This window comes from Ixodes scapularis, unplaced genomic scaffold (genome assembly GCF_016920785.2).
Source record: "Ixodes scapularis isolate PalLabHiFi unplaced genomic scaffold, ASM1692078v2 PGA_scaffold7__128_contigs__length_106722199, whole genome shotgun sequence".
Lineage (NCBI taxonomy): Eukaryota > Metazoa > Arthropoda > Arachnida > Ixodida > Ixodidae > Ixodes > Ixodes scapularis.
Genome location: NW_024609882.1, coordinates 8,558,298 through 8,570,977, shown reverse-complemented (window position 1 = coordinate 8,570,977; position 12,680 = coordinate 8,558,298). Strand labels below are relative to the sequence as shown.

The following is a 12,680-nucleotide window of genomic DNA, read 5'->3' as shown; positions in this document are numbered from 1 at the left end:
GCGGCTTATGCGGAGCGACACAAAGATTGGGACACCTATCTCCCTGAGATTGGGTTTGCTCTGCGATCCACGGTCAACCGATCGACGGGTTTCACCCCTGCCATGCTTACCTTCGGGCGAGAGCTCCCGAACCCCATGGACCGCGTGTTGGCGGCGAGTGATGGGGTGAACGACGCGCGGCCAGCCTATGCTGATTACACACGGCAGCTCCAGTCGCGGATAACGGAGGTCTTCTCTAAAGCCCACCGAAATCTGGAAGCGGCAAGAGCTAGCCAGAAGGCCCAGTACGACCGCTCGCATCGAGACGTCCGCTATCAGGTGGGCGACCTCGTGCTGAGGCGCGCGCACGTGCTTAGCGATGCAAGCAAGGCCTTCTCAGCAGCGCTGGCGCCAAAATGGTCGGGCCCGTACCGAGTTAAAGAGACATGCTCCCGCCTTGTCTATAAACTAACGGACCTGCAATGCAGGGACGTTGGGGGACCGGTACATGTCTGCGACCTGAAACCCTACACCAGGAGGGAGGGGGAGCCGACCGAGGACACCTGTTCCTCGCGGCAGCAGACACGCTCGCGGCAACCGGCACGCTCGCGGCGAAGCGGGGCCAGCGGCCTTTGTCAGCCTCCCCGCTATCCACTGCGAAGCCGTCGTAATTAGGGACGTCGAAATGCCGGTCTCCGCGCGACCCCTGGTCGCAAGGGGAGATCGCCAAATCAGTTCCCGGCGACTTCAGTTTGTGTACGCAGGGTGCCATTTAATTCTGTTGGTGGCACTGCGTGGCCTGCCTCCCGAGGACCCTTCCGCTCTGCGGTTGGGCCGGTTAATGTACGCACACTGTCTGTAGCCAGCTATTGGCACATGGAGATCCGGCGGCGAACCACGTTCTCGGCAAGCGATTGCTTTTCCTTTGTTGACAGCGTTTTCGACCGAGAACAGAGGCGCCGGTCCACCCGGTTTCCCCTATCCACGGGCCGGGAAGAAGCGCCCGCGGCCAAGTTGCGAAAATCAGCCAGAGGATGCCCCACCGGCTTCTCTATGCCTGTTTTTTTCGCCGCCGCGCGGTTTCGTGCCCCACTTCCACCACGCGGGAGGAAGAAGGGGGAACAGAGGGTAAGTTCTTTCTGCGCAAGACGTAGGAAGATGCCCCGATGTCCGCCTCTGAAGTCGGTTCCTTCAACACCCCCCCCCCCCCCCCCCCAACGTCTTGCGGGGGAGACTGGGGAAAAGAGAGGAAGTGGGCCAGAACTGTTGCGGCCCCGACCTTTGGGGGGGAGAGGAGGTGGGGGTGCCCGGGGCTATCGAGCACAGGAATTGACAGAAGACCCGCTGAGTTCTCAGTCTTTCTCTTCCAAGATGAGCGAGCAGCAGCCCGGCACCCAGCCCCGAGCCTCTGACAGCGGCCCTTCCCGGGAAACGTGTTTTCCCGAACGGGGATCAAGGAGGGCCGCGAGGCGAAGGCGTTTTTCCGGCCGCGGGCCGCAACGGCGATTCGGGACCTGCCCGGGCCAACACCACCTGTCGGTTGACTGCGGTGGCTATGGGGGCCACCGGGACGGGGTCCGCGGGCCGCCAGGACGAGCGGCTCTTGAGGGGGAAGCATTGCCAAGGGCGCGACGAGACGGGGCCTGCCCGGGCCGCCGCTACCCTCCGGTTGACTGCGGCGGTCATGGGGGCCACCAGCACCGGGCTCACGGCCTGACCGGACCGGCGGGTTCCCTCGGGGCTCCATCGGCGGCTGCGGACGCAACGGCCAGGAGCGACGCCGTTCTCGGGGCCTGCCCGGGCCGCCGCCACCCTTCGGTCGACTGCGGCCGTCATGGGGGCCACCAGCACCGGGCTCGCGGGCAGACCGGACCGGCGGGTCACCTCGGGGCTCCATCGGCGGCGGCTGCGGCGGCCGTGGACGACGCGGCTCCCGGATCAGCGGCCGGGGCGCCCACCACCGGTGGCGGCGGGGGAAGGTCGGTGCGCCACGTCGCGACGTGGACTTCTCAGAAAGGCACGGAGCCGCCTCGCTGTTATGTCTCGTGCCGTAAGTGGTCGCAGCAGCGGCGCCCGCGGCCAGGGGCACCATCAAGGACGGTGCTGCCAGTGTTTTTGGGCCGCACTTTGGACGAGGAGGACCGGGAGGCTCAGGGCGCCTGTTTTGCCCCGGATCCCGGTGCCGTGTACTGCGGCGTGTGCGGCACGCTGCGCCTCCACGAGGTGCATGAGGAGTGCCGCTACCACCGGGACCGGGTCCGGGGAGCAACGCCGAGCGCCGACCCCACCCCGACCGACCTGCACGCCGCCCTCGACCGGCCCGGCGCCGTGGAGGCGGTGCTGGCCTACATGACCCAGAGGCCAGGGTTCGCGGCGGCCGTGCTGGAGGGGAGCCTGCTACAGCTCCCGGTGACGTCGGCGGTGCCGGCAGAGACCGGGGACGCCTCGTCGGCGGGGGCGTCCACGTCAACGGCGGGGTCCACACCGACCGGGGAGGACTTCGGCTGCGACGACGGCGGTGAGTACGCCGACCTCCCGTCGGGTGACGAACTGATGTTGTTTTAGGCGGGAGGCGGCGTACGGGAACTCTGAGGGACGGCGGGGTTGGCAATTGTTATCTTTTTTGAATGTATTTTTTTTTGTGTGTGTGTTTTGATTTTGTTTCGTACATTTTGGGGGTATGAGAGCCGGCAACCCTTTCCTTTCCTAAAGGGGTGCCAACAGTTTTAAGGAGGGGGGAATGTGGGAGCCTCTGGTTCCCTTTCCCTGATCCGGCCTTCTGGCCGCGGGCACGACGTCGGAAGCCACTTGGCTTCCGACCGGAGCGTACCTTATCGTGGCAAGGAGAGGCAGCCATCTTGGTTGTCTACTCTCGCCACTCCTCCGTCCGCGTCCCTCCCGCTGGGGGGGACGTAGGGAACTTCCCTTTGGCGGGCTCGCCCGCCCCTCCGGGGACGAGGCTGGAGCCGCCAGGGAGAGAAAGAGGGAGAGAGCGTGTCCTCTGGCCGCTCGGGGAGGGGACTGTTCTGCTGGACTTGAAACTGTTCGGACGTGCGGCCACGGACTCTGCTGCCCCACCTCCGTCCAGGCTCTCGGGAAAGTGCGGCAAGGTAAGGACAACCTCCCCCTTGCCGTTACTAGTCTTTATATCTTTGTATTTATCCGGACAAATAAACCCCGGGTGTCCCTCTATTCTGTGTGTCCGTGTACTCCCTTCGTGAGTCCCGGCTAGCGGGTGCAGCCAACAGTCGAACCCGTCGTAGCGGTGACTCTGATCCGCTGCGGGGTGGTGGTTTCGCGGTCGGCCTCCTATCCGGACGCCTCGCACCCCTTTGAGACCTCCACACACTACAGCATTCTTAGCTGGGAGATTCTGCTTTACTACAAGTCAATCACTTTGTGTCATTCGGGTTATTTCTAGATTTCTCTGAAACGTACGCGCATTGTTGATGCTGTAATTTCTTTTTACTTCAACGGCTTTTACGGGCCTTTGCGAACTATATACTGGTCAAATTAAATAAATCGACGTGTATTCTCACCATTGATAATGACTTCTGACGCCGCCTGGACGGTCTCGAAGCGATTCCTGACGAAGCATTGGTACATGCCACGGTCTTGTCGCTTCACCCCGTTGACGACCAGCACCTCGTTGTAGATGATCTTGATGCGGTCCGATGTGTACAGTGGTCTGCTGTCTTTGGTCCAGCTCACTTCTCGGACTGGGTAGCCTTCTGTGGAGCAGTTAAGCCGCAGCGAGTGGCCGATGGACGCCGACACCCTGGTAGGTTTCACGCTTGCGCGAAGGGGAGCTGCACCAGAGAAAACAAAACACCTGATATCTCGACGTGTCGTGTACCGTGTAGCTTCCAGTTTGTGCATTTTGGTTCAGACCATTTACAGACATTAGGTTTGAAGAGTAATCTCACTTTATTAGGCAGTGTAAACTTCACCGCCATTAAAACAAAATCATTTTTCTTACCCAATCGTCACACATGGATTGTGAGATTTTACGAGCAAAGGAAACGAATAGATGTGTATTCTGCTGTTCGTCCTAAAAGCCTGAACATCCTGATAAAACCGAACTGCCAAACTCTTTTCAAGTTATAAGAATAAATATATACAGTAGGATTAGGCAATAAAGGTTCAAAATACAACGGGGAAAGGGGGGGGGGTTTCATAGTGAAGCTTGCTGCGATAACCGTAGCTAAAGGTCTCTATCTTGTTGGTCCAGTGCGCTGTGTCAATCGCCGAAGCGGTTAGCAGTTAGGGGAACCCGACGAAATGACACCTGTTAATAAATAGCAGGCCATAAATTCAGTAGAGCTAGTAGTTAATGGCCTGACACCGAGGATGTGGTACAGTTCATGCAGTGTTTATGTTCTTGTCCTCACATCCAAGTCCTAAATATTGGAACAATCCTCTGCTCGTTTCAATTGGGTCAGGATCTGACTGTTATATTTACTCATGCCATCAAGCATCTGTTGTAGGCAGCTACCGATGTTTCTTTGGCCGACTTTGCCGCGTCAGATTCCAGACTGACAACGTCGGTAACAAGAACAACGGCCAGCTATACCAAGACTTGTCGTGAGCATCTCAAGAACGGTCGTTACCTCCGCTTTTTCGCTAGAAGCGAAAAAGGGAGAGGGGGAGGGGGGTCTGTCTGTATTGACCAGCTACATACAGAAATAAAAACACAAATACGCGACAAGCGGTCGAGAATCATGCCGCACGAACTTATGCACAGAGATTCTGCGATTGGGTCATGCCGCACCACGACGACAAATTCAGTTTATTGTAAAATAGTGTCAGTAAATAATGGACATTACGAGCCTCCACACATTCACCTTATTGCTGACAGAACCCCAGTTCCCTCATAAACTGATAGCGCTGAGATGTGAAGGCGTAATTGTAGTGCCAACGTATATACCAGACGGCGTCAGAGCGTTCAATCCCTTCCGCGAAGTTACCTGGTTATTAAAAAGAAAAACTCTGCTCAAGCTTTTATGTTGTTAGCTACGGCTTATCTCGATCCGGGTTCTCATCGAGACTGGCCCAACAGTCGAAAGACGGAATATCCCACTGTTCTTGCCGAGTGTGCAAATAGGGGCACGCATCGACCGGCGCAGTTCGTTGTTGCCTTTCTGTACACGATCCTTTTCCGGCCGGCGACCTGGCGTGTTTGTTTGCCAATAATGGTGGCCGGTGCATTTGGCCTGCACTCCGAGGGCTGCGCTGCTTCTAAAGAAAATTGAGTTTCGATCTGTAGTGAACGGGTGAACACGATAGCATTCGCAGACTTCGACCGACGTCGCGCAGAGTGAGATAAATACGAGATGTCAAGATACCGAAATGATGCCAGAATAAGAGTCTTCGAAGGTAAGAGGACGCTGATGGTCCTAGGTTTAAGCCGGGCGCTTTACCTATCATAGTTTCGCTTGCGCTCTAGTCTCGTAGGATGTAGAAGCAGGAAATGAAGCAGGCGCCTACTTTTATTTCGTTCCAAAGCTTACAATTTTTTTTTTCAAACGACATAAAAAGAATTATGAAGCCAAGATTGATCGGTAGCGAGACAGAAAACCCCACAACGTTGTTTTTTCCTCAAGTATGAATAAAAAAGATTTGCGTCGCTTTGTATGAATGATCGAAGCAGATGCGGGTCATTTTAAGCACGACATCGATCCTTCCTGGGAGACCAACGCTTTGGGAGGGCCAACAAATGAACTTGATAAAATATATATATAGTTTCCTAAGCTAATAATAGTTTCCGGGTAACAAAAATAATTGCGAATGGGCTGAATTTCAAATATATCAGGCATGTAAAGCGTACAAAGCACAGCCCCTTTTGAAACAAAGCAAACTGAAAGAGCGCTTTGCGACGACCTACAAATCAACCCTATACGAAATGTATACAGATGCTTAAAGCAATCATACTTTCAAGATAACAAAAATTATAACGTACGGGCTGAATGGCAACAAATATCAGGCATGTACGGCGTACAGAACACAGACAAAACAAACGGGATCCTGCTGGTCCGTGTGTAGGGACGAAACGATATCAGTCGCCGCATTACGTCCTACTTTCAGGACACGAGGTAATGGACGGTACTGACTACACGCAAGTCCAATCCACCCCTCGCCCTCTCCCGGACAAACGAAAAACCAGAGGAGCGGGGAAGGCGGTGGAGACGACGGTCAGCCTTGCTGCTACTGTTACCACATAATTCTGGTCGGCGCGTTCATGTATTATGCACTGTTTAGAAAAAAGAAATCAAGTGCGTTAAATTAGGAATTGTTGTAGTCCGCTTGGCGACTTTTAAACATCAACATTTTCATGTTCTTAACCCAAGTTGAAATCTCCGTCACCCGTGATATCTCCGTCCTCTGTGACACTGAACAGCGTCAGCGAGGAGGCACACTAGAAAACCCGGAGGCTATATTCCCGTATCTTCCTCCATCCCCGAACCACCGTCCCGCCATCTATGGGGAGTCGTAGTCGCGAAAAGTCACCGTCACCCTAAGAAACGGCGGGTGTGGCGAGTCCCGGACGTCCTAATGTCGCTGCACAGCCAATGCGGCATTACGAGACAAGAATGCCCACGGACCATTCACGTAGCAGAACACGTGATCGTAACGCGGCCAAATACTGAGGCGTAGAAAGAGACGAGATCGCGAAGGGGACGTCAGGGCACCGAGCTCTGACTGCAACGGTTAGTGGATAGACGCAAAGCTATATGTCCTTGTCTCTACTCGCTGTTTGAACTCGTCCGAACGCAAACGCAGAACGCCGGACGCCGGACGCCGGCGCCCGGTGTTCGAACGCGTTCAAAAAGGGGGTAGAGAAATGGGAGCTAGCTTTACGTCTACCCACTGACTGTTGCAGTCAGAACTCGGTGCTCCGACGTCTCCGCATCCTCTCCTCTCCTCTTCTCCCCTAGTTTCTACCCATATACGCCACGATCTGCATTTCTTAAACGGGCACCCCCCAAAGTTTCTTAAACTTTGGGGGGTGTCAGGCTAAATGGAATATAGCCTGACACCCCCCAAAGTATTTTTTTAACGTTTTGCTTGTCAATTTATTATGGTGTCAGAAGACTACCCAATCAATATGTTGCTACAGCGTCGCGCCTTTTTTTTTTTTTTAATGAAGTCAGAAAACGCAATTGCTCGATACCGACACCGAAACCGAACTGGGGAGGAAGAAGAAATATATAGGAGTAGAGAGTTGCCGGAAGTCACGTGGCACGTTACCGGAAGTCACGCGTTTTCTTTTCTTTTTTTTCGACAAAAACGCGCACCGTCGCAAGTTGCTCGAAAAACTTACAAGTCAAGCACTTCGTGCTTTACGTTTGCGCTTTTTTCCAGCACTTCCCAATCCGTGTTCGTAAGACGAGCGATGTCTTCTGCCAGGAGAAGGGGCGACGACTCGGCGACGTCTTCTTGCGAATCAGCTTGGTGGTCGGGCGTGTCGTTCAGAATAAATTCGAATTGTTTCGACCGGTAAAAGATTTCTCTTTCGAAGCCAGACAGTTTCACCGGTACCGCGAGCAGTTCTAAAGCATAGGCCCTGCACCCGTCGTCCGCCGCCATCGCTTATAGTCCGCTTCGTTCAGCCGTCCAGCCAGCGATTCCCCGCGGTATCACGTCATGTTCAGAATTACGCAGAGAATGCACAGTGCTTCGGGTTCTCTGCAAAACTTTTCTTCTTTTTTAATCAACAAATTTCCAGTTTCTTAGAAGCCACAACAAATGATTATCATATTTATTTCTATTTTTAATAGTGAGTGTAGGCCTTCGATGACTTACGACTTTGATTATATATGGTGTGTGTGTCTAAACCCGAAAGAACGGCACGTGACCACGGAGGAAAAAGTGAGCTCGACTAAAACCGGCCAGTTCTCGATCGGCAGTTTTCAGGCGGAAAGAAAACGAATATCAAGCCGCATATTGTGTTCTGTGTAGCTGGGCTCTCATGTGTCATGTACAAATAAAAACTTTAGCGAGCATAAATATTCTTTCCGCGACCCTTTAAGTGCTCGGTAACTATAGCGGTCATAGTGACTATAGTTCCCGCAGTTCTCTTATTGCTGCTCATATGATTCCTAATGAATTTATCTCACCTGGCCGACCGCTGACGAAATTTTACTACCACATAACTAGACCACGGTCTAATAAAATTATCCCTCCCAATTACTCGTCAGTTGAATGCCGCCTGGCAGAGGCGTTTTCAATCTGCCATGGAGAAAAATACCTACTTGACGAACAGGGAATACATCTGAGTTCTTCTTCGGGCTATTGGGAATAGTACTCTCCTCAAATGCAGCTCGAACAAATAAAGAAGGTGGTCGACGGTAGTAATTTTAATCAACGCTAATAAAAAAACTAAATAACAACACGTTATTTTTATGGGGATTTTATATGCATGAAGATCACATGCCTTCAAAGATTCGGATGATTAACCTGCGATCCCCTCCTTCGAGTATTCCTCGATATGTTCCGGTTCCCCTATTTTATAAAGACATTTGTTTTGAACGGATTTCCAATGGCCGTACAACAAACATATAAACTTTTTTTTTTTTTTTTTTTAAGGACGACTGTTTACATGTTAAAGGTTTCTGGGCTTGCGATTTTAAGTTATTTATTTATTTTTTTAAAGAATAGAAAGTTGAAAACCTGACAAATTTCGATTGGGAGACTTGCATGGCAAGTCCCCCCTTACCGCCTCGAGGCCAATGAGGGTGTGGCATCGGGACGCTGAACAACGAATCAGGAGGCGAGAAGTGTGAACATAAGAACCCTGCGTTTCCAAGGCTTTCATTGAATGCACCAACAGCTCTGAAAGGAAACGTCCAGTGTAATCTAAGAATGGCAGTCGAAGTGTCGCAAACGGGCTAAGATGATGTTCTAGGGATAAACAAAAAAGGAATTGATAAGATTCAATTTAAGAAATACTAATGAAACGTCACCCAATTTTAGTTTTTAACTTGACCCCGAGAATGAACCGAAGAAGACGCACGGCTCAACAGTATCTCAGTATCAAGTCGCTATGTGTGACTTCGCAGGTGAGAGAATCCGTAGCAAGAGGGAACAAATTTCAAGCACGGCCTGAAACAGTTTCAGCTTCACATTTCGTAACTGTTTCAAGCGCAGAAGCGAACATGGATACGTCTTATCTCTATCTTTCTGAAAACAGCGACGGAATCGACACGTTTATATCTATACAAAAGAAAAAATGAGCGAGGGGTAGATGCTTGCTCGTCTCGAGTTCTTTATGCCATTTGCTGATCTCTGTAACGGCCGGGGACGGCTAAAAACGGACCTCAAGCCAGTCCCGCTGCTCACTAAGGACGGGCGAGGGGGAATGGGGAGGGGGGCGCCCGTCTTCCCATTCCGGCCCCCAAACCCCATTTCCCGCCCCCTCCTTATCTGTCCTGCGGGATGGCTTTTCTGGAAAGTCTGGAAAATTGGTTTGCCCGAAAAGCCAGCGAGCGAGCGAGCGAGCCACTTCCTAATGGTCTCCCTTGACTTCTACGCTGGCGTCTCGCATTTACTTCGGCCCGCCGCTTCGACTTTTGCTTGCCTCGTTTTATGTCGTCCTCTATCGATGTCTCTAAAAGCAAGCCCCCCCCCCCCCCCCCCCCCCCCCCGACTTCCTTTCTTTCATTTCTTTCGGTTCTTTCCTTGGTCTCACGCTAGCGGCTTGAGTAACAAGCGCGACAACTGCAAGAAAGGCAGGTCCTTAAGCTGCGGTTCCGCCGTGTTCTCGGCAGAGTTTCGCCCCATAATCTTCGCAGCACCTCGGCTTCTTCTTCTCCCACATATAAGAACGGCGAGTCAAAAAAAAAAAAAGCCGGGCGTCCTTTTTTCTTTTTTTTCTTTCATAAAAAAGTGCCTAGGCAAGGCGCAGGAAATTTAATAAGGCGGGACTTTGCGTGACAAGAAAGAGGAAAAGTTGCAAGGTTGCTGAGGACGTAAGAATTCTTTCCGGCTCTACCTTCTTTTTTTAGAGTCCTGCGAACCACTAGGTAATTATTCTCTTCTTTAAGGGTGTTACATCTAAAAAAAAAATATGTGCGGTAATTTCCTCTTACTTTTTTGTTAGATTTTCGACTTGGAGTTTATTTTGAAACGTGCCCTTTTTTATTGTTCAACACCGTTGCCGCTTGTTCTGGAATGTTAAGAATAAAGTTAGAGACGACCCAAATTAATTGTGTGCCACAAAAGTACAAACTACGGCGATTCGAAATATTTCAACTGAGATACACGGAAGTTACGAAACACAGCTGACAGCGCTCCTTAGTGAGCTTAGGTTAACCTATCTTCTAAACAGTTACAGGCTACAGGCTGCTGCAGTGAAGTGCAAAGCTGCTCGCTTTCAAACCGTGGTTTTAACAAATACCTCCATACTGATTACCGCCCTCTATTTATTCTAAGACTATCGCACTCTAAACAAAAACCATGTAATCTGTACAAAGCAAATCTGCCGAATACTAGTCCTGGTGCAATATGGGGGCAACCCTAAAGGGAAACCAGTTTTTACGGCATCCCCATTTTCTTCCACTAATAAACCATTTCCATGATGCATCGGTTATCGTCGTAATTTGTGTATATGCTTCATGGTTTAGTAGTTCAACAGTAAATGCATAAAACATAATACAAACTTTCTTCATGCAGTAACACATTTATTATTGTGCTCCGAATGTTTCACTGACTTGAAGAGGTCCTTCTTCATAGGTTAATTAAACTAGAGTTCGCAAGTTGGAAGTATGTTTACTGTCCCAGCCAGTTTACTGCTCACATCTCAACTCAAACACACATGTTGCATGCTATCAGTTTCAAATGCGATAAAACATTTTCCTGCTATTTTACCTTGACCTGCTACCGGTAATCTCCGGTTTCCTTGAAACATTTTGGCATTTGTGCAGCTATACAAATCAGCGATTGATTGCAGCGATGCATGCATATATTCAGCTCTATGCCCCTTTCGGGTTCGATATTGCGATATTGAAATATAGGCCCTTCCGTACGTCTCCTTACTACGTGACCAGTGTTATGACGATCGCTTTGCCTCATTCTCGTAATCTTATTTAATATTGAAGTATAATGTTTTGTCACTGTAAACTTGGTGGACCCGTTTTCTTGTTGTTTCTTTATGCTGCGAGCAAACAATACATGACCTCACGAGGGTATTGCAGAATGATTTGCCCATTGATTTGACTTTCACGCAACCGAAAAGGACTCATGAACGGAATCTCCAATGTAATTTGCAACGAAGTAACTACCTCAATATTTAATAAAATCTTGAAGGGAATCTTTCATCGACTTTTTGACGAAATCTCTAAATGGATATTTAAGGGAATCTTCAGCAGAGTCTTCAACGAAAGAGGAAGGCAAAAGGGGGTGGCGGGGGCTTTCGGAGGATGCTTGAGGCCAAGAGGAGAAATATGCGGGTAGAAGCATGCCGTACAACCCAATATCAGTGCTTTGATCAGATGGTGCGTTGCATGTCTTCGAACGGTAGTGTAAGTGCCAAAGCCGAAACTTATTTAATTTGAGACCAATCGAAAGTGCGCGTGTCCGCAAAACTAGTTTTCTCTTTTTATTTGATTTAAATGCTACGTTTTATCAGTTAGATCAAATAAACTTATAGAGTGAGCCGTTTTAGAGCGCACAATTGTTCTTTAAAATGATTTGTAGACAGTATCAATTTCGCGCACCGCGAAACCGACAGGTCGGCGTGCAGACTTTTTCCAAAAATGTAGACATCGCGACACTGTTAGCGCGAACACGAAATCGGCGCCTTTTCGCATTTTACTTTTAAATATTATTAGCGAGCACGACATTTTATTGCTTACATTATAGAACTAAACGAGCTCTTTCTGTAGCAATAATAACTTGGATGATGTCCCTTCGTTTCAAAGAGATAACTTGGAAAAACCGGCTGTCGCCTGTTCGCGATAACAGTGTCGCGCTCTGTTCGTTAGTGTATCCTTCGAAGAAGCAATGAGGGCAATACGTGCGAACTGCATCGTTCGTTCACCCAACCGTTCGCACACGCCACGCCACGAACTAGAATCTTCGTCCTCGCGACTCAAGTAACATACATACTTATTTTTATGCATGAAAAGTGACACGATTACTAGCCCTAATTCAAGAACGTTGCTGGCATACAAAATTGAACCTCTCAAAATACCAAGTTACGTAACAAAACTTATCAAAACTTTGAAGAGTTACCGCTATTCACTTTCCTTTTTTACGAAAAAGTTACACATAAGGACAGAACAGATGCTTATGTCTGTCCTTTACGTGTAACTATTTCGTAAAACTATTGTACGGAAGGTGTGCTGTCCATGTGCTGTCCTTTATGTGTAACTCTGTCGTGAAAAAGAGTATTGTACGGAATATGTGTTGTCCGTGTTCTGTCCTTTTGTGTGTAACTCTTTCGTAAAAATATTGTATGCAATAACAACGAGCTCCCTTAAAACAGATTAATATTTTTAGTAATACTATACCAATAACTGTAACGGGCATCTCTTAAAAAGTGTTAGCCGGTTTAAAAAAAGGAATAACAAAGCTAAACCATTCACGCACCGAAAGCAAACGCACAGCCGTACTTTTGGCGCTGCTTGACTGCCCGTACCGGATCGTGTGTTTGGCTCCAGTCAGACTTGAAGTGAAAGGGAGTATAGCGTTTGTAATATCTC

The 12,680-nt window shown here is 49.9% G+C and overlaps 1 protein-coding gene across 1 annotated transcript in view; it reads right to left on the bottom strand.

Moving 5' to 3' along the window:
- LOC8040188 (Down syndrome cell adhesion molecule-like protein Dscam2) overlaps positions 1 to 12,680 on the bottom strand; it is a 292,425-nt gene that overhangs the window by 74,131 nt on the left and 205,614 nt on the right. The window contains exon 6 of the mRNA XM_042286468.1: positions 3,519 to 3,788. Within this exon, the coding sequence (XP_042142402.1) occupies positions 3,519 to 3,788 (270 nt within the window). The remainder of the gene's footprint in view (positions 1 to 3,518; positions 3,789 to 12,680) is intronic.